Source organism: Chiloscyllium punctatum, chromosome 42, assembly GCF_047496795.1.
Source record: "Chiloscyllium punctatum isolate Juve2018m chromosome 42, sChiPun1.3, whole genome shotgun sequence".
NCBI lineage: Eukaryota > Metazoa > Chordata > Chondrichthyes > Orectolobiformes > Hemiscylliidae > Chiloscyllium > Chiloscyllium punctatum.
This window is the reverse complement of record NC_092780.1, coordinates 8,276,920-8,300,738: the sequence shown is the minus strand read 5'-3', so window position 1 is coordinate 8,300,738 and position 23,819 is coordinate 8,276,920. Positions and strand designations below refer to the sequence as shown.

Genomic DNA, 23,819 nt, shown 5'->3' with positions numbered 1-23,819 from the left:
TTTCCAGCACCACTCTAATCTAGAATCTGGTTTCCAGCATCTGCAGTCATTGTTTTTACCCTGTCAGATTGGAAGAGATTAGCGACAGGGATGAGCAAATCAAATAAGATATGTAGAACAGGTGAGAAAACACATGTGGAAGGAGGTGCACATGAAATATAAAAACTGGCAGAGCCCTATTGGACTAAATGGTGTGTTTTGGTGCTGGATGTCATATGTTAAGATAAAGCAACATAAACTCAAACAGTTCATTACATAACAATCCATCCTGCTAACCTACAAACTACAGTGAAGGAGATTTTACTGTGGGATTATACACAGGGTACTCTGTTTCAGCCTTTCTTCTCACTGCTTTCATGTTCATCAACTGGAGAGACTCTGCAGGGTAGGAGAGAAAATTCACCCAGCTGGCCTCCCACACTGCTTTGTTCCAGAATTCTTCTGGCACCATTTCAGTTTGAAGTTGGTCAGCCAGCTCCCATCATTTATACTACTTAATCAACCTCCCTTGTTCCAGTGCCAGGTTTATAACTCCTTGTAAGTAAAACAAAACTGAGTCTCCATCCTATTAGTGGGGCAAGGGAGCCAGATTAAGCACTGTGAAGATTAAAAACTTGCCTCACAGGATAAAACGTTAATTTCACCGACAACAGAAATGCAACACTATGTTAAAACTCCAGCTTCAAATTAAAAATCACCAAGTAAGGAAGCCCTGTGTGAATTGCAATAATTATATCCTTTAATAAAAGTACTGCACTGCATAATTACTGTAACATATCTGCACAATTAAAGACGTATGAAGTCGACTGGCTCTATTGGAAGGTGCATTGTTCAGAGTGGTCCTCCAAGATGTGTTGGACTGTTAAATGGAAGGGAGCAAAAGTTACTGGTGGCAAGATTAAAGAGCAGGTTTGAGACAGAGAGAGGACAACACCAACAGATGTATGAGCAGTCTGCAAACTCTCCAAGCCCCACACATTCCTGACTCGGAACTATGCCACCATTCCTTCACTGTCACTGTGTCAAATTCCTGGGATATTTTTCCCTAACGTTTGTGGGTTTCCCTATACTGTATGGGGAGCAGCAGTTCACAATGATAGCTTAAAAGGGCAATTAGGGATGGGCAAAAATTAGCCTGATGAGCAACAGCTTTATCCTGAGAAAGAATAAAAGAAGACTTCCATTCATAAAAACAGAGACTTCCATTCATGCCTTGCACACCCTCAGATATCCCAAAAGCACTTTACAACAAATAAAACAAAGAAACATAGATAAAAACAAACGCTCAACTAATCTATTCCCATTTTCCAGCATTTCCCTATAGCCTCATGCATCCTGTCACTGTTGTCCTAACGACCTGTCCATGCAATGACCATCTCCAGTAAGAGGCATTTTAACCACCACTCCTTGATATTTAAGTTGCATTACCATCACTGAATCCCCACTATCAACATTCTAGAGAATACCATGGACTCACCACATCAACACAGTGACTACAAGAGCAGGTCAGAGGCTTGGAATACTGCAGCAAGTAACTTACCTTCTAACTCCCCAAAGCCTGTCCACCATCTAAAAGGCACAAGTCAGGAGTGTGTTAGAATACTCCCCACTTGCTTGGATGTGTGCAGCTCCAACAAGTCAAAAAGCTTGAGACCATCCAAGACAAAGCAGCTTACTTGATTAGCACCATATCCACAAACATCCACTCCCTCCACCACCAATGCTCATTAACAGTAGTGTGTGCTATCTACAAGATGCACTGCAGATATTCACCAAAGATCCTGAGTCAGCACCTTCCAAACCAATAATCAATCACTTACATCTAGAAGGACAAGGGCAGCAGATACATGGGAACACCACCACCTTCAAGTTCTTCTCCAAGCCACTCAACATCCAGAGTTGGAAAATATAACTCTGTTTCTTCACTGTTAGTGGGGTCCAAATTCTGGAATTCCCCCCTACAAGACATTGGTCAACCTACAGCATGTAGACTACAGCAGTTCAAGGAGGCAGCTCACCACCACCTTCTCAAGGGCAACTAGGGATGGTCAATAAATGGGAACCAGCCAGCCATGCCCATGTCTCATAAGTGAATAAATTATTTTAAAATCACAAATGCTTAGCCTGTGACCCCTGTTCTGGATTTGTCTGTCATTAGGAACATCATTGCTGTATTTACCCTGTCTGGTCCTGTTAGAAGTTTAACGATTTCATGATATTTCCCAATTCTTCTGAAGTTAGTGGCAGAGAGACCTAACCAATCCAATCTCCCCTCATTTACCAGTCCTACTATCCCAACAGTCTGGTAAACCTTTGTTGCACTCCCTCCATTGCCAGAACATCATTCCATAGACAAGGAGAACAAAACTGCACACAATATTCCACTTGGGGCCTCACCTCACCAAGACCCTACACAATTCAGCAAGACATCCTTATTTCCAAACTCAAATCTGCTAATTTTACAAGCAATTATTATTATTGTAATGTGTATGCGCACGTGCACAGTAGGGGGGGGGTGCCAAGTGACAGGAATTTCTACACAGCAAGTTCCCATAAATACCACTGTAACAAAATTCCCAACAAATGTCAGTTGGGAGGTTAACATTTGCCAGGAACAAAGGATGTAGCATCATAGAATCCCTACAGTGCAGAAGGAGGCCATTCAGCCCATTGAGTCTGCACCAACCCTTTGAAGAACATCCCACCCTAAGCCCATGACTACACATTTACCATAGTTAACCCACCTAGCCTGCACAGTATGGGGCAATTTAGCATGGCCAATCCACCTAAATTACATTTCTTTATAACAAGGAAGTCCACACAGTCACCCAAGGCTAGAATCAAACCCAGGTCCATGAAAACGTTTATATTCACCTAAGGACAGATGGAACCTGAAAGACATACCATCTTCACACAAGTGAAAGACAGCACCTCAGAGAACAATTAAAGATGTATGAAGTCGATTGGCTCTGTTGGGAGGTGCATAGTTCAGAGTGGTCCTCCAAGTTCCTCCCCCAGTACTGCAACAAGGTGTCAGCTTCTGAGAGATTCTCAGGTCTCTGGGACTTGAACCGAAAACTTTCCGACTCAGAGGCGAAAGTGTAATCACCGAGACATAACAAACCACCTTTTCTTCGCAAGAAAAGATTTTATGGTTTTCTTGCTGAGACACGCTCACTACCACTGCCTCAAGTTCTTTTTCTGCAGTGCAATAGGATAGCAGGTTAAAATGGTCAATTATGATTACATGTATTACAAATATTACAGACTTAAACATAATCATTTTCTTCCTCACTGACAACTGGACAAGAGGAATTTAATTGTAGCTTCCTGTGTTCAAAAGTCCCTCAAGGATTTCAAGGAAAAAAAAACAAAAAAGTTTCTATTTATCTAGAATGTGTCATTTTCTACAAAACTTAAATGGTGGCAGAAAGTCAATATAGGAAAGGTAACGTGGCAATCTTAGTAGCCTACACACAATGAAAAATGTTGTAATAGGTGTAGCCTTAGGATTGGTGTTTCTGTTGTGACTCAGAGCTATTGAGATTTAATCTTTCAGTCTCTATATAATCTTCCTTCCCCAGCAGTTCTTTCAAAAGAATGCACAGCTAAACCAACCATTGATTCAAAAGAATAGCTGAGACACACACACACACTCTCTCTCAGAGCAGGAAAGCCCCAAATACAAGTTCATTCCAAGTGCTCAGGTGAGGTAGGGCTGCCAACTGTTTTCCTGGAATCTCATCACATGACTTCCCATCACTACACTCTTGCCTTCGGTTGGCTGACAGATGTGTCCTTAAAGGGAACCAGCTCCCCATGCCAACTAGAAAATAAACAGACCCGAGTATTGACTTTTAACTTGACAGATAGCCAATCTCTCCACTCATGCTATCATTTTCAGCACCAAACATTCAAATACAAAAATAAACTTTTTTCCCCCTCTGTCTAAGGCTCCTAGGTTCCTCACAGTAGTGTCTGGAAATGAATTTATAAGAGTAGTACACAGCAGGAAATTGCAGGTTTTCCAAGGCTAGTTCTGGTGGTGTGGACCCATAATCTTTATCAAGTACACATAGATGGCCCCCTCTCTGGGTCAGAATGTTTGCGACCTGCAGAGTTCTGTGGTTGTTTGAGCTAGTGGAAAAGCTCAGAGTTAGTACTTGAAGTTGGAAGGCAAGGAAATCAACCTGAAATGAAGCAATCATCTCCCTTCTTTCAACACCAGCTTTCACCCAAATATAAGTAGCTTCAGGGATACTGTTACAAACATAATATCAGGTTATTTAGCAGAAACAGGGTGCAACTTGTCCTTCAAAATTGTCTTTCCACGTAGAAGCAATTAGCTGTTGCATAGCTGTGCCCTGTTGATCAGACTAGCTTGTCTCTTTCACGGTGATTATTTCCCAAGCTTTCACCTTGTACTGCTGGCAGAGTTCCAACAGCTTCATCCCTGTTTGCCAAGATTCATTTTATCAACACTGCTGTATCTCAAATTTAAAAACTCGAATGTTTTTGACCTACCCAAATTTCTCCCTCCTCTTTGCATTGAGTGTTGCAATGAATATCCAGTCTCTAAAGACATGCCCAAAACTGGGCATTTCCTCATCTCAGCATTCCTGATGAAGGGCTTATGTCAGAAACATAGATTCTCCTGCCCCTTGGATGCTGCCTGACCTGCTGTGCTTTTCCAGCAACACATTCTCTCCTCTGACTCTCCAGCATTTGTAGTCCTCACTTTCTCTCAATTTCTCACCTAATTTACCAACTCCTAAACCCCACTCATCATGGCATTCATCCATTGTACATAGAACACAGAACAGGCCCTTCATGTTGCGTCGACCTGTGAACTAATCTAAGCCCAATCCCTACACTATCCCATCATCATCCATGCGCTTATCCAAGGACTGTTGCAATGCCCCTAACGTGGCTGAGTTAATGACATTGGCAAGCAGGGCATTCCATACCCTTACCACTCTGAGTAAAGAGCCTACCTCTGACATCTGTCTTAAATCTATCACCCCCTCAATGTGTACCTATGCCCCCTTGTCCAAGCTGACATCATCATCCTGGGAAAGAGACTTTCACTGTCTACCCTATCTAATCCTTTGATCATCTTGTATGCCTCTATTAAATCCCCTATTAGCTTTCTTCTCTCCAATGAGAACAGACCCAAGTCCCTCAGCTTTCCCTTATAATACAAATACATGCACTTCAAATACAAATCAATTCCTCACATGATCTGACTTTTTGGCATTAGCTACAGATCACTTACTATTGTTATAGGGTCTTATTCTGTTCAAACTGGATGTCTTGTTCCTTTTCGTTACAACATCCTGGGGATTACCAATGACTAGAAAGTCAACTATACTCACCAAAATAAATAAATAAATAATAAAGTGGCTACAGGGTAGGTCGGAGGTAGGAAAACTGTGGTGAGTAACTCATCTCCTGACTCTTCAAAGCCTGTCCACCATCTACAAGACACAAGTCGGGAGGGCGATGGAATACACCCCACTTGCCTGGATTGCTGCACCTCCAACTACACACAAGAAGCTTGACACTATCCAAGACCAAATGACACAGGACCAGAATTAGCCCATTTAGCCAATCGAATCTGATTTGCCAATTGGTCACAGCTTATATGTTTCTCCTGCCTTCGCCACATAACCCTTACTAATCAAGAACCTAACTTTGTTTTAAACACACTCAGTGTATGGATTGCAGCAGTTCAAGATGACAGCTTACCACCACCTTCAAGGGCAACCAGGGATGGGCAATAAATGCTGGCCCAGCCAGCAATGCCCACGAATACATAAAAGAATTAGAACAATAACAACACAAAGTAATTCATTGACTGTGAAGCACTAAGGAATGACAAGGATCTTCCTGATGATTAGGGAGTACAGGACCAGGGGTCACGACCATTTAGGACTGAGATATGAGGAGAAATTTCTTCATCAACAGTTGTGTGTTTTTCCCCCCCATTCAGTGAGGATCAAATTCTTACCTGTGGAAATAATTCACATTACTGCCCAATTCTCAGTCCTTCAGCCCTATCGAATAATCAATGCCATTCATACTAAGTCAGTCTGATAATAGATCCATGCCCAATGCAGACCTGGGGTCCATTCATTACTGAACATTTTGAGCATGGATCTATTGTCAAGCTCACTTTGCATGAATGGCATTGATTATTCTATAGGGCTAAAGGACAGAGAATTTTAATAACTGTTCATGGATTGAGAGATGCAATAATTCTGTCTGGAATAAACTATTAAAAAGGGACAAGGACAAATTTATACAGGAATTGAAAGTAATTAGCCAAGTCTAGGAAAAGAAGTTGAAGCTACATGAAGAAAACTGTTTTAACAATTGTTTGAGAAATGGCTGCTTTATGCCACAAGAATAACTGACTGCCCTGCAGAAGAATTTAAGGAGTTAATTAGAAGAAAGCTGTGTCTTCAAAAAGACAGTCAATGCCAAAATGTAAAAAGAAACAAGGTAGCTACTTCTGATAGGTTGGTAAGCTGCAGACTTGCAATATTTTGGATGTAAGAATTTAAAAGGATCATCAATAATGTCACACCTCAAACTTGAAGGATGAAAAATTGTGTAAGAATTCAACTGCAGGATTCCTTGGGAACAGAACTTCAGAGAACAACACTGCTCATTGATCAGACCGTGGACACATTGAGACACAGACACTATTAGTTTGAATCATAGCTAAATGCCAGCATTAAATAGGGTAGTGGCCAAGTTGAATTGTGAAGCTTAATCTGTTTACTGGAGATGTCTCATTTTGGTTGCTACACGCAATAAAATGTAAATAATTGTGTCAGTATTTGATTGTCTGTTAGATGTCTTAATAAGTAGCTAACTTAAAGATAGCTTGTGGTAATTTACACAAACACCTGCTATTTATTTTCAGCTCCTAGTACCCCAGACTGTGCTACAGAGTCTGTTCTGGAGGGAAAGGGGATTTTGCAGGGACCTCACAACTTCAGCCAATCATGACTCAAACACAACTCATGGAACACCTTCATCTAACTAACTATGGGGTTGGAAGGACCCCAAGATAACCAAGATTTTTCCCTGTCTGATTTCAATTCATTTAGCTGGAGTAATTGCCACGAAGCTAATCAGGCCACTACCTAACCCTCCAATTTGTGTATGACTTTCTGTTAAATTACTGTCCACACAAATTCTGAATTGCAATTACAGCAGCATGTGGTAGGCCCTCACTTCAATAACTAACTGCTTGAGAACAGAGGATGCGTTTTACATGAGAAATAATTATCTGGCAAACCTTTTCTGTAACACAATTTAAAGCAAAAACTAAAAGTTGCACTTCCAAATCAGCTTTCATGATGAGGGAACATCACAAAGTGCTTTCCTGACAGGGAATTAATTTTGAATTGTATTCATTGCTACACGTAGGAAATTGTCAGCTCATTTGGGCAGAGAATGATTTCAAAACAACATTGTAATCATGACCAGATAAGTCTGTTAATAATACTGGTTGAGATTTTGATATTCATTACATCAAGTCACCATGGTGAGCAAACATGCACAGGTTTAAGTAGACAATAGGTGCAGGAGTAGCCCATTCTGCCCTTCCAGCCTGCACCACAGTAGCTGTTTGAAATAACAGAAAGAGGGGCCCTCTTGTGGTGCAGTGGTAGTGTCCATACCCCCTGGATTGAGGGGCCTGGGTTCAAGCCCCACCTGCCCCAGAGGTGTGTAATAGCGCTTCTGAACAGATTGATCATGAAAATAAGTTTTTTTAAAAAAAAAGAGGAAGACTCGGCCATTCAGCCTTTTGAGTCTGTGTGGCCTTTCTATAAAATTATGGCTTATCTGTCCCAGGCCTCAACTCTTTTTTTTGAGAAATGCCAGTTCCTTAATTCCCTAATATTTTAAAGTTCAACAAACTCCTCTCGCTTTCACAAATACCTGGAGTAGAGAATTCCAGGCATTCACAGACATCTCAACTAGAAAATGAATGCACCTCTATTCAGTAAAACCACGTCCCCCAATTGAAAAATCTCAACATCTACTTCTGTCAAGCCTCCTTACAATCCTGTATGTTTCAATAAGATCAATAACGCTTTCCTCTAAATACTAATAAACACAGAATAAACCTGTTTAGCTGTTCTAGAATCAGCCTAGTGAATCTACACCTCCAAAGCCACTATCCTTTTCAACATACAGAGATCAAAACTTCATATAGTAGTCCATGCTCGGTCTCACAATACCCTGTACAGTTGTAACATGATTTCACAACTTTTAAAAACTCTAACCTCCTCGTAAGACAATTCCATTTGCCTTAATTACTTGCTGCACATGCTTAAAAGCTACAATACCATGTTCATACTTCACCTTCAATTGGTTTATGACATCTTTATATTCGAGTGACTTTTTAAATATTGACTCACTAACAACATTTATGTTGTGTGGGCAGCGCCCACTAGAAGAGCATTTACTACCCACCCCTAATTGCCCAGAGGGCAGTTAAAAGTCAACCATATTGCTGGGGTCTGAAATCCCACTCACATGTAAAGTAGGACCAAGTTATGATGGCAGATTTCCTTCCCTGAAGTTGGGTTTTTAATGACAATCCAGTGGTTATGTGGGCACCAATAGACCAGCTTTTTATTCCAGGTTTTTCCTTTTTGAATTCAAATTCCACCAGAAATGGGGGATTCAAACAGATGTCCCCAGAGTACTGGGCTGGGGTCCTGGATTGCAGTGACAGTACCATCACTGCCTCTCCTTCAATGGTTTCACACAGATCATAAGATCCAGAAGCAGAATTAGCCATTCAGTCTACTGCACCATTTAGCATCATATACACGTGTAATTAATAATTTGAAAGTGTTAAATGCACAAATCAGACAACCATTTCAGACATCAACACAAATGACCAGTTCATTTGACTTTTGTGACATTGGTTGAAGATTGATGCTTGTCGAGAATTAGCCATTGCTTTTAGGAATGGACACTGGCATCTTTACATTCTCATTAGCAATGCAACAATCTCTTACGAAGTATGCTGGTGTAAAAGCCTCATTACAGCCAACTCAATGCTATCAAGCAATCAGATGAGTAAGGGACCCACATTGTTTGACACAGAGACAGGAGTGTTACACATAGTGACAGCTGAGACCCAATAATGAGTAAGGGGATAAAAGAAAATTAGCCAGGCTTCTTACTTGTATTTCTTTCTGCTGAGTCAGTAAGGCAATGGGTTCAAGTTCCATTCCATAGATTTCAACTCATAATGCAGAGTGGCATTTTAATGCTACATTGAGGGATTGTCCGACCAGAATGCTACCTTTCATGTGATACATTGAGTCATTAAGAGCAGGGAGTTCTCCAGTGTGCTGTTCAATGGGATGATGTGGTCATTATCACATTGCTTTCTTCAGGGGCCTGCTGTGCACTAATCTGTAGCTGCCTTTCCTACATTGCAACAGTGACTACACTTAATAAAAGTGTATCATTCACTGAACAGACAGTCCCCGGGTTGGGAATGGGCTCTGTTTGAGTTCCTTTGCAAGTTGATTTGTATGCAAGTTGGAACACAACGTGGGACATCATAAATGGAGCTGTTCATTAATACAGGATCTTAAGTGTTTTTGAATCAGACATTTATAAATTAGAAACCCCCTGTAAAGTGTTGTGTGGCATCCTGAGGTTGTTAAAAAAAATTACAAATCACTCGATAATTCTATTGCAAAAAGTGCGTTTCCTTGAAAATTGGCTGAAGACATTACTCTTGGAGGCAAATAGCTGATAACACACCAAAAACCAATTTGCTGATGCTCCGGAGGTCTAGTAGTAGCTATAATCCATCACAAGTTACGAAACCTTGAGAGAAAGAGTGTGAAAGAAATCCTAAGAATACAAAGGGCCCTTTTAGCACAGTGCTAGTGTCTGAACCTCTAGACCAGAAAACCTGGCTTCACATCCCAGAGATGTGTCATAATGTGTCTGAACAGGTTAATTAAAACATCTATAAAAGTTGAGATAACAGAACATGCTGAGCAAGACCTGACTGGAATGTTGCTTTTCTTCAGGGTTATAGTAACAAAGGAGAGTAGAGTTGAGGACACAACAATTGAAGGTCAAAATTGGCTCGAAATGTCTACTCTTGCTCCTATGTCCTATGTTCCAACGTAAAATGCTGTCTGAAGCCCATAGCACACTTCATGTTTTGGTGATAAGAATAACAGCACGGTGACCCAGTGGTTAACACTGCTACCTCACAATGCCAGGGAGCCAGGTTCGATTCCAGCCTCGGGCAACTGTCTATGTGGAGTTTGTACATTCTGCCCATGTCTGCGTGGGTTTCCTCTGGGTGCTCCGGTTTCCTCACACAATCCAAAGAAGTGCAGCTAAGGTGAATTAGCTAAATTGCCAAAAGCGTTCAGTGATGTATAGGTTAGGTATATTAGTCAGGGGTAAATATAGGGTAGGGGCAATGGGTCCTGGTGGGTTATTCTTTGGAGGGTCGGTGTGGGCTTGTTAAGCCGAAGAGCCTCTTTCCACAGCATAAGAATTTTATGAACTGGAGCATGCGAGCATTCTAATCAAGTTTCCTGGGCACAGAATCAAAACCATGGCTTTATTCTCTGCTGCAATCTGACATCCACTAGTACCTACATATTCACAACATGTTTCTGCCTGTTGTACAACAATATTCCAGCAATGGATCAGCGGCAGCACAATGTCAGATGTTCACGCTGTCAAACATCATTCAGATCCCATATACATAAGACTAATATGTCAATGCAGTACTGAAGGAACACTGCATTGTCAAAAGAGACCTCATTCAGGCGAAAGTCAAACCAAAGTCCTCCTAGTTTTCAGTTTATTTCAAAATAGTGCTTTGGGATAATTTGCAAGGAGGTGGCGGGACTCGGCTTCCTGCCCAATATTTATCCTTAAAACAACATTCAACAGCGTTCCTGTTTATGGGATCTTACTGTGCATGCATTGGCTCTCAGGTTTTCCCTCGCACAGAACAGTGGCAACTTTTCAAGAAGTTCATTACCCTCAAGGCCAGGCAAGGCACTAAATACATAAAATTCTTTGCCTGCCAAATTCCAGCAAAAGTTCTTACTTGTAACTTGGAGGGTAATCTCACACCAGGATACGAATCTCAAGACAAATCATTCTCCACAACCATGTCCAAGACATCATCCATAATATACAAGGGCAGATTTTTTTTTTGAAGTAGGCAGTTTGGATTGGAGTTGGCACATCACAATCTAAGCCCAGACTCAATGTCGAAGAGTGTGATGGAGGAGAAACACAGGAGGTCAAGCAGCATCCAAGGATCAAGAGAATCAACATTGAGCATAAGCCTTTCGTCAGCCCTTCCTGATGGAGGGCTGATGCTCGAAACATCAATTCTCCTGCTCCTCTGATGTTGCCTGACCGGCTGTGCTTTTCCAGCACCACACTCTTCGACTCTGATCTCCAGCATCTGCAGTCCTCACTTTCTCCCAGACTCATTGGCAATGAACCTTTACTTTCCAGCATTTTTTCCTTCAAAATCTCTCAACAGATGTGAACTTTGAGTGCTACACGGTTAGTCTCATTGTTTAAACCCTGGAAAAAAAGTTACACCTTGTTGAATGAAGTGTACCTGGCTGTTTCATGGCATAGCATATTAACTTCATAATTACTGCAAAAGAACCCTCACCTGCTTCTATAAAATTAATTTTACACTTATAAAATTTTAATTTCTCTATTATATTTAACCTTTCACATATTTATAACATGATTTGAAGTTTATATTGATATTTTACTTCTAAATCCAATTAATTTGTCAGCCGTGACTCAGTCTGCAACAAATGCACACTCAAGTCACAACATTGAGAGTTCAATTCTCACCAAAGACAGAAATACAAAAAACACAGTGACAGCCAATGCTGTATTAAGAAAACGCTGTACACTCAGATCTTTGGGACAGATAGCGAACTGGAGCCCTCAACTGAGAATAAAATAAAATCCTCTCTCAAAGATTTGTATAGCTGCTACACCCAAGGTCCAAGCCAATATTTCTCTCTCAACCAGTATCACAGAAACAAAAGTATCTGGTCATGATTTCTTCGCTACTTGTGGGATTGTTTGCATGAAAATTGGCTCTCTCTTTTCTGACATGACAGTGACCACAAAAGGTCCCGTCAAAAGTTGGCTCTGAAGCATGTTGAGACATACAGCAGCCAAGAAAGGTGCTACATAAATGCAAGTGTCCCCATCTAAAATTTAAAGGTGAATATTTTTAACTTCCTGGCTTGTTATCTCAAAGTACCTCAATGTAGTTGGCTGTGTCCCACACTTGCTGACATCACTTTTATTGGCCCCACATTAAAATGGATGATGGAAAAAGGAAAGTCCACACTATCTTTGAGCAGTTCACCTCAGGATCAGCAGCTCGGATGATAGCTTTACCGTTGACCACAAAGTCTAGCCCAATCAAATCTGGCAGTCCAAGGTCAGAATCACCAAAGCCATCAGTTTGAGAAGCTAATTAGGAAAGCTAGTATTTTAAAGTTGCATAGTTATATACCTCACGCTATTGTCAAGAGAAGTTACAACACTTCCCACAATGGCGCTGCGAGTAAATACAGAATGTGGTTAATGAGCCATGTCAGCAGGAAGACATCAGATTTACTTCATGTGTCAATTAGTTGAGCTCAGTGAGGATGACTGCTACAACAGGCCACATGATCTCAAACATTTGTGTAGGAAAATGGGGGAATTCAATTAAAGGACTGACTCCCCAGATGCCTTCACTGATCTCTGCTGGGTCGCGTTCAGTTGTAATGATCCACGTGTAAATCAGCTAGGAATGCTCAGTGGGTCAGCAGCATAGTGGATAGGGAAACAGCATGAACAGATCAAGATGATAGTCGTTCATCAAGAAGTAGACAAGCTATTTCTAGCATTTTATTTCAGGTTTCCAGCAACCACAGTATTTTGCTTTTGTATTCATTTCCATAGTTGGTCAGCATACTGATACACATCAGTGTGCAGCACATACACATCAGTGGAATATTCCTGAACTGATTGACCCCAGGCACCAACAACATTGATCTGATGGGGTGAGGGGACTTAGTAAAATTAGTTATTTCCATTCATTGGTGTTTACAGGTTTTTCCCTTGTAATCCAAGTCAGAAGAATTTATTTTTCTCAATCAGCATTGCACTTCATTTTTAAAGGAACCGTCAAAAACACCACACTTCTTTTAAAAAATATAACATGCTATTTTTGTATATACTGTCCAATAACAATATCACTACAGGTGTTACAAGGGATGATCAAAAGTTTCTTGATTCTTAATCTAGCCAAGGGAAAACTTCTGGAGGTGGGTGGTCGGGTGAATAGCAAGAAAATTCAATGGCCGTTTTGAAAATTGCTTTTAAAAGTACTTTTTGGAGCAGGGGTCAGGAGTGAGCAATAAGCCTGCTGCTTAGTCATAAGATTGGGATATCATGAAAATACAACAGTCCCCAGACAAAAGAAAATCAGCCCATAAAACAGCTCCAGATTCAGTTCTGAAAGTAGGGTATGATCAATCAATCCACGCCCTTTAAAACCTCACCTCCTATAAATTACATAATTTTCCAAAACCTTACCACTGAACTACCTTGATTTTGTTTCCTGGAAGTTGAAGTCCAACACAGTCACTAAATGATTTATTTCTAAAACTGTTAACTAAGGTTGAAGCCTTTAGAGAAAAACGAGCACGGCAAAATTTGAAAAATCAGCAATGCGCGCAGCCAGCATGAGTTTCTGCTAAAAGAAAAACTCAAAGAAAAATAAACTCATTTTAAAAATCTGAATAAGTCGTTTCCCTGGGTCGAACTAAAGAGAAATATAGGTTCAGTGGTTGAAGGGAGAGTGATACTTCCGGCGCCTTCAACGGCGAATGTTACAAAATGTAGCAAATCGAAGAAAAAGAAGCGGAAATCGAGATAGGGTTTTGCAACAGTGTAACGAACGAGTTACAATTGGCAACAATGTAATTGACGAGTTACAATGTAACTGACTGGGAAGAGCCCTTCAAGCATCGTGCCGCTTCCAGCTCACCTTGTCCAGGCAGTTGACTTTTTCAGTCGGGTAGACAATCTTTTTACATCTGGCGCAAGATGGATTCATTTTGGAAGCCGATTTTGTTTCCCTTGTTGTCTCTCGATTTCTAGCTGCACGCAATTCGTTGTCTACAATCTCCGTAGAATATGTTCCGTCCTCCTTCCCCTTTCTGTTAAGCTCTTCTCGTCTCTCGCTCTTGGATCTGACCAGGGAATAAACAGGAGGGGCCCCTGAGAGCGCGCTCAGAGAAAATCACACGTCCACCAAGGGGTTGGGTTGAGGGAGACAGTGGGGGTGGGGGCTGTATGTAAGCGCGCACGTTGATGAAGGCGTGCACGTCCCCAGAAGCCAAAAAGAGTAATTTGAAACCGGGACTTCTGTTCAGCACGAATGTATGTAATCATTAACCTCAATGAGGGCTTTAGTAATCGCTTGAAACAAGCGAGAGAGATAGAATTGTACCAGGATTGTGTATGGCGTCTGTTTGAGGTACACAGCATATTTATTTATTTAACTGCATTAAAGATCGTTGCCATGTTTGCAAGTACAAGTACTAGAAGGCTACACTAGATCATTTTAAAGGAAAATTAATCGGGGGGGGGGGAGTGGGGGAGAATTGAGAAGGTCTTATTCGTGATGTGATTTCTTCCCCCCCGCCCCCAGTCGGGTTGGGCACGTTCACTAACACCTAGAAATGCACAAGGAGTGAGCTGTCTGACCTTCAAGGAGTTCGCCTGCATTTTTCTGGAACTGTAGCTACATCTCTGGGGCAAAGCTGCGGAAGCAACCCAGAAGAGAGTGGACAATGAACTCGAACGTTTTGACTAATTTGTGGTCAGTTGTGAACGATGTTGTCTATGGCTCTCTAGTGTGTCTTAAATTGAACAGATTTTGAACACACAGAGCAGGATATACCATGCAGTGCGACCCAGAGTGTAGGATTTTCTCTGCTTCATCATGAAGGTGTTGGACTCAAAGCTTGATGCATCTTCTCATCATCTTCAACCTCTCCCTGCAGCAGGATACTGTCGCTGCCTGTTTCAAGAGGACCAACATCATCCCTGTGCCTCAGAAGACCTGTACAACATGTCTCAATAACTATCGCCCAGTGGCCCTAACCTTGGTGGTCATGAAGTGTTTTGAAAGGATGGCTATGGCATGAATCAACTCCAGCCTCCCCACTACTCTTCACCCACTCCAATTTGCCTATCGGACAAACAGATCTATGTCAGATGCCATATCACTTGCCCTTCACTCCTCCCTAGACCATTATGACGCCTACAACAGTTACATAAGAATCCTACTCATTGACTACAGTTCAGCCTTCAACACTATTATCCCCTCGAGGCTGATTACTAAACTTAGTGATCTCAGACTAAGCCCCACTCTCTGCAACTGGATCCTCAGTTTCCTGATCCACAGGCCACAATCAGTGAAAATTGGGGACAAAATTTCATCCTCACTAACACTCAACACTGGAGCCCCCCAGGGTTGCGTAGGCAGCCCCCTACCGTACTTACTGTGTTCCCATAACTATGTCCCAAATACCAGACTAACGCCATTTACAAGTTTGCTAATGACACCACCACAGTCAGTCGAATCTCAGATGGCGATGAAACAGACTACAGACGGGAGGTGGAAGACCTGGAAAAATGATGCACTGAGAACAACCTAGCTCTCAATGCTGGCAAAACCAAGGAACTCATTATTGACTGTCAGTGGGATGTTACTCATGCTCCCCCTACACATTAACAACACCAAGGTGCAATGAGTGGGGAGAGTGTCAAGCTCCTGGTAGTGGTCATCCACAACAAGCTTACTTGGACTCTTCATGCGGACACACTGGTTACAAAGGTCCAATAATGTCTCTTCTTCCTCAGGCAGCTGAGGAAATTTGGCATGACGGCGAATACCCTTGCCAACTTTTATAGGTGCGCCATCGAGAGCGTTCTGTCTGGAATGCATCACTACCTGGTATGGCAACTGTACCATTCAAGATTGGAGATGGTTACAGAGAGTGGTGAACTCAGCCCAGACAATCACAAAGGCCAATCTCCCATCTATAGAATCCATCTACCAGGCCCACTGTCAAGGAAAGGCCGCCAACATTCTCAAAGACCCATCCCAACCTGGCAATGCTTTTCTACAACCTCTACTATCGGTGAGAAGGTACAGAAGCCTGAACACATGCACCAGCCAGTTTCAAAACAGTTTATACCCTACTGTTGTTAGAATACTGAATGGACTCACAAACTCTTAACATTCACCTGTACCTGTGTTTTTGTTTTTGCCACTGTTTACCTATTATTTACTTATCTATGCTATTTAACTCTGTGATCTGCCTGTATCGCTTGCAAGACAAAGCTTTTCACTGTGCCTCAGTACACATTGGCAATAAATTCAATTCAATTCAATTCATCTTGATGGACAAGTTGTCACCATTTTAAACCAAGGGTAGCAAGACAATGGTCGGTGTCTTTTTAGCATTTTGGTTGTTGTCTCCAGAATGAGAGTTGAGAAAAGACCACTTGGTGGGGACAGAAATATAGAGATGGAGGGAAAAAAGGTTTTTTTTGACCAGACTGCAATTGGAACTGGCAACCCCAATCTCCCATCAGTCAAATTTAACAAGGCGCATTGATAAACCAACACTGATACCAGAGACTAAACCAAATTACAGCAAGTCTACAGCACAGAAACAGAGGATATGGTCCAGATTTTATAAATCAGTTTTGATGCCCCACACACATCACCATCCTTGCACTCTAATTGTCTGAAAGGGCCTGGCTTCTGTTATGGACCAGACCAAACCTCCTTCGAGTAAATCAAGGACATAGTGTAGATCCTAACATTTTCTAATTTAAAGGCAAGTATAAAGTGCTGTGTTCCAGATGTAATTTGATTGGTTACACTACTCAGCTTTAAGCAAAGCATACTTTAATCTTACTCTACAGTTAAAGTACAAAGAAAGAAGAATTGATATAACTGTAACTCTATTGGAAAACTTAACAGAATAATTAATTATTTAACTACAAAACAGTAGCTGTTCCAATATAGTAACATTCTATAAACATTCTATAAACTTTTACTTGGTAAAAGTAAATTCAGTAAAATATATTGTCTCAAATGCAATGTTTTTCCAGTCCAGAAGGAAAAAACATCAAGAAAAGATTCTGGCAGAGAGAGAGAGAAAACTCACACATTTTGCTACAGCAGAGAGAAATGTATGGCAGCTTCAAAAACTGTTAAAAGCTAAACTAAAACCCTGGTTCTGTGGGAGCCTGACTCCACCCATTCAGGCTGCTCCTACTGTTCCAATTTATTTTAAAAGCCCAAGACCTCATAAGCTGTTTATTGGCTTGGGACAGATTGCTCAGCACACTCAACCTCTCCATAAAAAAGCCAGGACAAAATACACCTCTTCAAGCCATAATATCGATACACTGCAAATCATAGTCCAGAGCATTGGGCAAGGACAGCAGTCTTCAGGGCTAATATTCTCATTGCTGCCATAAGTGAGTACAATAATGTGAAGCACGCATGCTATAGATTGAGATGTTAAACCAAAGTCTAGATTGACTAAGTAAAAACAATGACTGCAGATGCTGGAAACCAGAGTCTAGATTAGAGTGGTGCTGGAAAAGCACAGCAGTTCAAGCAGCATCCGAGGAGCAGGAAAATCGACGTTTCAGGCATGCCTGAAGGGTGGAGAGATAAATGAGAGGAGGGTGGGGATGGGGAGAAAGTAGCAGAGAGTGGGGGAGGGGATGAAGGTGATAGGTCAGGGGATAGGGTGGAGTGGATAGGTGGAAAAGAAGAAAGGCAGGTCGGACAAGTCATGGGGATAATGCTGAGCTGGAAGTTTGGAACTGGGGTGAGGTGGGGGAAGGGGAAATGAGGAAACTGTTGAAGTCCACATTAATGCCCTGGGTTTGAAATGTTCCAAGGCGGAAGATGAGGTGTTCTTCCTCCAGGTGTCTGGTGATGAGGGAGCGGCGGTGAAGGAGGCCCAGGACCTTCATGTCTTCAGCAGAGTGGGAGGGGGAGTTGAAATGTTGGGCCACAGGGCGGTGTGGTTGATTGGTGTGGGTGTCCCAGAGATGTTTCTTAAAGCACTCTGCTAGGAGGCGTCCAGTCTCCCCAATGTAGAGGAGACCACATCGGGAGCAACGGATACAATAAATGATATTAGTGGATATGCAGGTAAAACTTTGATGGATGTGGAAATCTCCTTTAGGGCCTTGGATAGAGGGGAGGGAGGAGGTGTGGGCGCAGGTTTTGCAATTCCTGCGGTGGCAGGGGAAGGTGCCTGGACGGTGGGGGGGGGTTGTATGGGGGCGTGGACCTGACCAGGTAGTCACGGAGGGAACGGTCTTTGCGGAAGGTGGAAAGGGGTGGGGAGGGAAATATACCCCTAGTGGTAGGGTCTTTTTGGAGGTGGCGGAAATGTCGGCAGATGATTTGGTTTATACGAAGGTTGGTAGGGTGGAAGGTGAGCACCAGGGGCGTTCTGTCCTTGTTACGGTTGGAGGGGTGGGGTCTGAGGGCGGAGGTGCAGGATGTGGACGAGATACGTTGGAGGGCATCTTTAACCACGTGGGAAGGGAAATTGCAGTCTCTAAAGAAGGAGGCCATCTGGTGTGTTCTGTGGTGGAACTGGTCCTCCTGGGAGCAGATACGGCGGAGGCGGAGGAATTGGGAATACGGGATGGCATTTTTGCAGGAGGTAGGATGGGAAGAGGTGTAATCCAGGTAGATGTGGGAGTCGGTGGGTTTGTAAAAAATGTCGGTGTCAAGTCGTCATTAATGGAGATGGAGAGCTCCAGGAAGGGGAGGCTCTATCTGCCCTATCAGGTGGATGTTAAAGATCCCAGGACACTACCCAAGGAAGAGCAGAAGAATCACCCACCCATAGCCTCCCCATCCCATATCCTGAACCAATATTTGTCCCTCAAACAAAATCACTTCAAAAAAATTTCAGTCCATGATCTCACTGCACAGCAAACTGCCACAAATAGCATAATCATGTAATTTTTATATTCATTCATGGCATGCGGGTGTCATGGCCAGTCAGCATTTTAATGCTCATCCCTAATTGACATTGAGAAGGTGGTGACAAGCTGCCTTGAACCTCTGCAGTAAAGGTGCTGTTTTTTGATCCCCATGCACTTCGGGGGAATTCCAGGCTTTTGACCCAGCAGCGACTCTATTGAAAAATCCTTTATTGGCCATGAACGAAACTGGGAAATCTGAGGCTGTGTAAGGTGCTATTTCCCTGTGTCTGCGTGGGTTTCCTCTGAATGCTCCGGTTTCCTCTCACAGTCCAAAGATGTGCAGGTTAGGTGAATTGGTCATGCTAAATTGCCCATAGTGTTAGGTGAAGGGGTAAATGTAGGGGAATGGGTCTGGGTGGGTTACTCTTCTGAGGGTTAGTGTGGATTGGTTGAGCCGAAGGGCCTGTTTCCACAGTGTAGGGAATCAAATCTAATCTAAATGAAGACATGGTTTGAATTTAATGTCTCGTATGTAATAAGGCACCTCTGACAATGCAGCACCACCTCAGTACTGTCACTGCAGTCTTAGCCTAGATGTTGCATTCAAACTTCTTGGTCCTATCAGTTTCTGACTTTGAAGTGATCGTGCTACCTATTGAACCTCAGGTGACAGCAAATACAATTTTAGTGAACTGTTTAAATTCATCATGCTAGGCCTTATGTTAAAAACACTGCACCAAACTGTGTGGAAGAAGTCCATGAAGTTTTCAGTTGTGAACTTTACCACTTCAACTTCTCAAGTTAAGCTGAATGTTCCTCTTCTGCAGCCTCAGTTTTCTGGAATTTAACAGGTTGTCACATTCTGATTTGGAATTTATCGAGGATAAGGCATTTATGCTAAAAACTGGCCTAAGGAGTTTTTAATAAAAATAATGAAATAAAGTTTAAATTATAAGTATGAACAGCAAATTCTGGGAATTGCTCAACACATCACAGACCTGAAACATTAATTAACTGTCCACAGATGCTGAGTATTTCTAGCAACTTCTGTTTTTTTTTCAGAGTTCCTGCATCAACAGTATTTTGTTCTTGTAAACACAAATAGGACTTGGCTTCGAGGACAGGGTTATATCAACTGAAAAGTGGTAAAGTGAAAATATTATTCTGGCAGTTTTACCATGTGACTGACACTTTTGCAGAAATTATGAACTCATTGTCTATCTTAGGCATTTTTTTCATTATGATATGTTAATTAGTTAATTAGTTAATCATCTAATATTGAACATTCCTGAGACGCTGCAGTTACCCGAGAACAGGAGGAGAAAGTGTTTGCATTTGCATTTGCATTTGCATTGTACCTTTTACCTTTCCTAGTTAATAGATAAATCCTAAATTAGATCATCAAGATGTATAAATACACCATCCTGAGATAATGCAAATTAATAGGTACAAGGAAACTGAATTTAAATGGAGAAAGTCACTTGGCAAAATTCGCAGCATTACTGAAAATCTTTCCCTTCAAATTTCCATAAGCTGCTTTCACATAGGGTTCAACCTATTAGTTTTAACTAGTGGTTTAAAAATGCACCCACTTTCAACAGCACCTCAGCTCAGATGCTCCATAGAACTTTACAGTCACTGAAAGATGATACTTCTGAAATGTAAGTGACTATGATGTCCACAGCAAGGAGATAAATCATCAGACATTATATCACTATCGTTAGTTGAGGGATAAGCATTAGCCGGGACACCAGGAAAACACCTTTGTTCTTCAAATGGTGATGTGTAAAATTTTAGGAGTTCCTGAGAGAGCCAGCAATGGCAAACCTCTGAAAGACACAATGTGAAGGAGCCAGTGTTGGACTGGGGTGGACAAAGTTAAAAACCACACAACACCAGATTATAGTCCAATAGGTTTATTTGGAAGCACTAGCTTTTGGAGCACTGCTCCTTCATCAGGTAGCTGTGGAGCAGGACCATAAGACACAGAATTTATAGCAAAAGATTACAGTGTCATTGAAACTGAAACGATATATTGAAATGTTTCAGTTGCATGACACTGTAATCTTTTGCTATAAATTCTGTGCCTTATGATCCTGTTTCACAGCTACCTGATGAAGGAGCAGCACTCCAAAAGCTAGAGCTTCCAAATAAACCTGTTGGACTATAACCTGGTGTTGTGTGATTTTTAACTATGTCTGAAAGAATGAGTGCATCAATGACCGGTGAACCTAGAATAAAGTTTAGAGCAGACCTTTAACCCTTGATCTTTGACTCGTCAGTCTGGGTGCTGCTGCAGAGCCACAATGCTGCCAAAACATCTAAAATTACTGCTCAGTAGCTACATAGTTACTGACCACTTTCAAAAGGCAATACGTGAACATCTGTTGAGGACAAAGTAAATCCATGCTGCAACGTCCCCATATTTGAATAATTTGCTAAAATGTATTCATACACAAAGTATGGTTACTTGGGCAGTGCTGTCTACTTGTGTGTTATACGCAGTGCCTTAGACAGAAGAAAGTAGAATTATGAAATCATACAGAGGAGGCCATTCAACCCATCATGTCTGTGACAGCGCTAAGAGAGATAATTTGAATGCGATTAATCCCACTCTCCCATTTTTTACCCATAGCCATGCAGTTTTTTTTAACCTTTAAGTCATTAATTAATTCCCCTTTGAAAGTTACTGGCAGCCATGCTGTCACTACCATTTCAGGCAATGGATTAAAGACTTTCCTTGTCTCTCTCCTGGTTGTTTTGCCAATTAACTTAATTATGTGGTCACTTGCCCAATTGCCAATGGAAATGAGGTTCTCTGATTTACCAAATAACCTTCTCTGCAGTCAGTAAAAAATGGTACACACAAACCTTGTTTATTCATACACCAGATTTCTGTTTTAGCAAAAACACCTTTCATTTATATATTACTTTGAGCATGGATAAAGCACTTTAAGCAGAGTGAGGACAGAATAGAGAGAGAGCCAAGATAATGGGAAGGCGACCAAAAACCTTTGTAAGAGGATTTTAAAGAGTGCTTTAAAAGGAGGTGAGGGAGGGGAAGGGACACAACTACCAACTCTGGCTGAAATGCATTCCTATTGATTTCATCACATGATGTTCCACCTCCAATCATTTGCTGTTTTCTCAATCTCCAAAATGATTCTAACTTATTATCTGGTGGTTGAAGGAAATAAACAAAAACACACAATTTTGCTCAAACGTCTCAATTTTCGTTATCTTCCAAATCTCATATTTTTCTCAGGCCGTCCCTTTGGGATCAAGGAAGATTTGATTCCGCAACACCTTGTTGGGTTTCTGGTGTGTCTGGTAAGTTAAATCACAATCAGCAGTCTCTGCTACATGTGGGACAGGTGATGCTTGGACAACCAGGTAGCTGGGTCACTTGTGGGTTTTACTGCATGCTCCAACTCCTCGATTTCACTTCTGTTTGTTCCCAATAAACGCTCTTGATGAATTTGGTACCTTCTGGAATAAGCCTTTTCCATTTTGGGTTGGTAACAGGCCAGAACACTCCCATGACTTAGTGGGGCATGCTTGACCTCTTCAGCAAAGCTTTGAGGGTATTCCTAAAACATTCCCATTGCCTCCTGGGAGTCTCCCACTGCATAGAGCAGTAGTTTCAGGTGTCTGGTATCAGTCAGGCAACCACATATCCCTACCCAGTGGAGCAGATTAGAGCCTCCACACTGATCAGGTTAGTTTGGGAAGTAATGCTGTTGCAGAACTGACCTTCTTGCCACCAGATTTGGGTGACGTCACCAAGACAGTAGAGTCATAGAGATGTACAGCATGGAAACAGACCCTTCAGTCCAACCCGTCCATGCCAACCAGATATCCCAACCCAATCTAGTCCCACCTGCCAGCACCCAGCCCATATCTCTCCAAACCCTTCCTATTCATATACCCATCCAAATGCTTCTTCAATGTTGCAATTGTACCAGCCTCCACCACATCCACTGGCAGCTCATTCCATACACGTACCACCCTCTGCGTGAAAACGTTGCCCCTTAGGTCTCTTTTATATCTTTCCCTTCTCACCCTAAAGCTATGCACTCTAGTTCTGGACTCCTCGATCCCAGGGAAAAGACTTTGTCTATTTATCCTATCCATACCCCTCATAATTTTGTAAACCTCTATAACGTCACCCCTCAGCCTCCGACGTTCCAGGGAAAACAGCCCCAGCCTGTTCAACCTCTCCCTATAGCTCAAATCCTCCAACCCTGGCAACATCCTTGTAAATCTTTTCCGAACGCTTTCAAATTTCACAACATCTTTCCAATAGGAAGGAGACCAGAATTGCACGCAATATTCCAACAGTGGCCGAACCAATGTCCTGTACAGCTGCAACATGACCTCCCAACTCCTGTACTCAATACTCTGACTGAGAAAAGAAAACAACCCAAACGCCTTCGTCACTATCCTATCTACCTGCGACTCCACTTTCAAGGAGCTACGAACCTGCAGTCCAAGGTCTCTTTGTTCAGCAACACTCCCTAGGACCTTACCATTAAGTGTATAAGTCCTGCTAAGATTTGCTTTCCCAAAATGCTGCACCTCGCATTTATCTGAATTAAACTCCATCTGCCACTTCTCAGCCCATTGGCCCATCTGGTCAAGATCCTGTTATAATCTGAGGTAACCCTTTTCACTGTCCACTACACCTCCAATTTTGGTGTCATCTGCAAATTTAC

General features: G+C 42.1%; 1 protein-coding gene across 1 annotated transcript in view; it reads right to left on the bottom strand.

Moving 5' to 3' along the window:
• LOC140465706 (LIM and SH3 domain protein 1-like) overlaps positions 1–14,400 on the bottom strand; it is a 154,398-nt gene extending 139,998 nt beyond the window's left edge. The window contains exon 1 of the mRNA XM_072561358.1: positions 14,108–14,400. Within this exon, the coding sequence (XP_072417459.1) occupies positions 14,108–14,176 (69 nt within the window). The 5' untranslated portion in view covers positions 14,177–14,400. The remainder of the gene's footprint in view (positions 1–14,107) is intronic.
• Between the last annotated feature and the right edge of the window lie 9,419 nt (positions 14,401–23,819).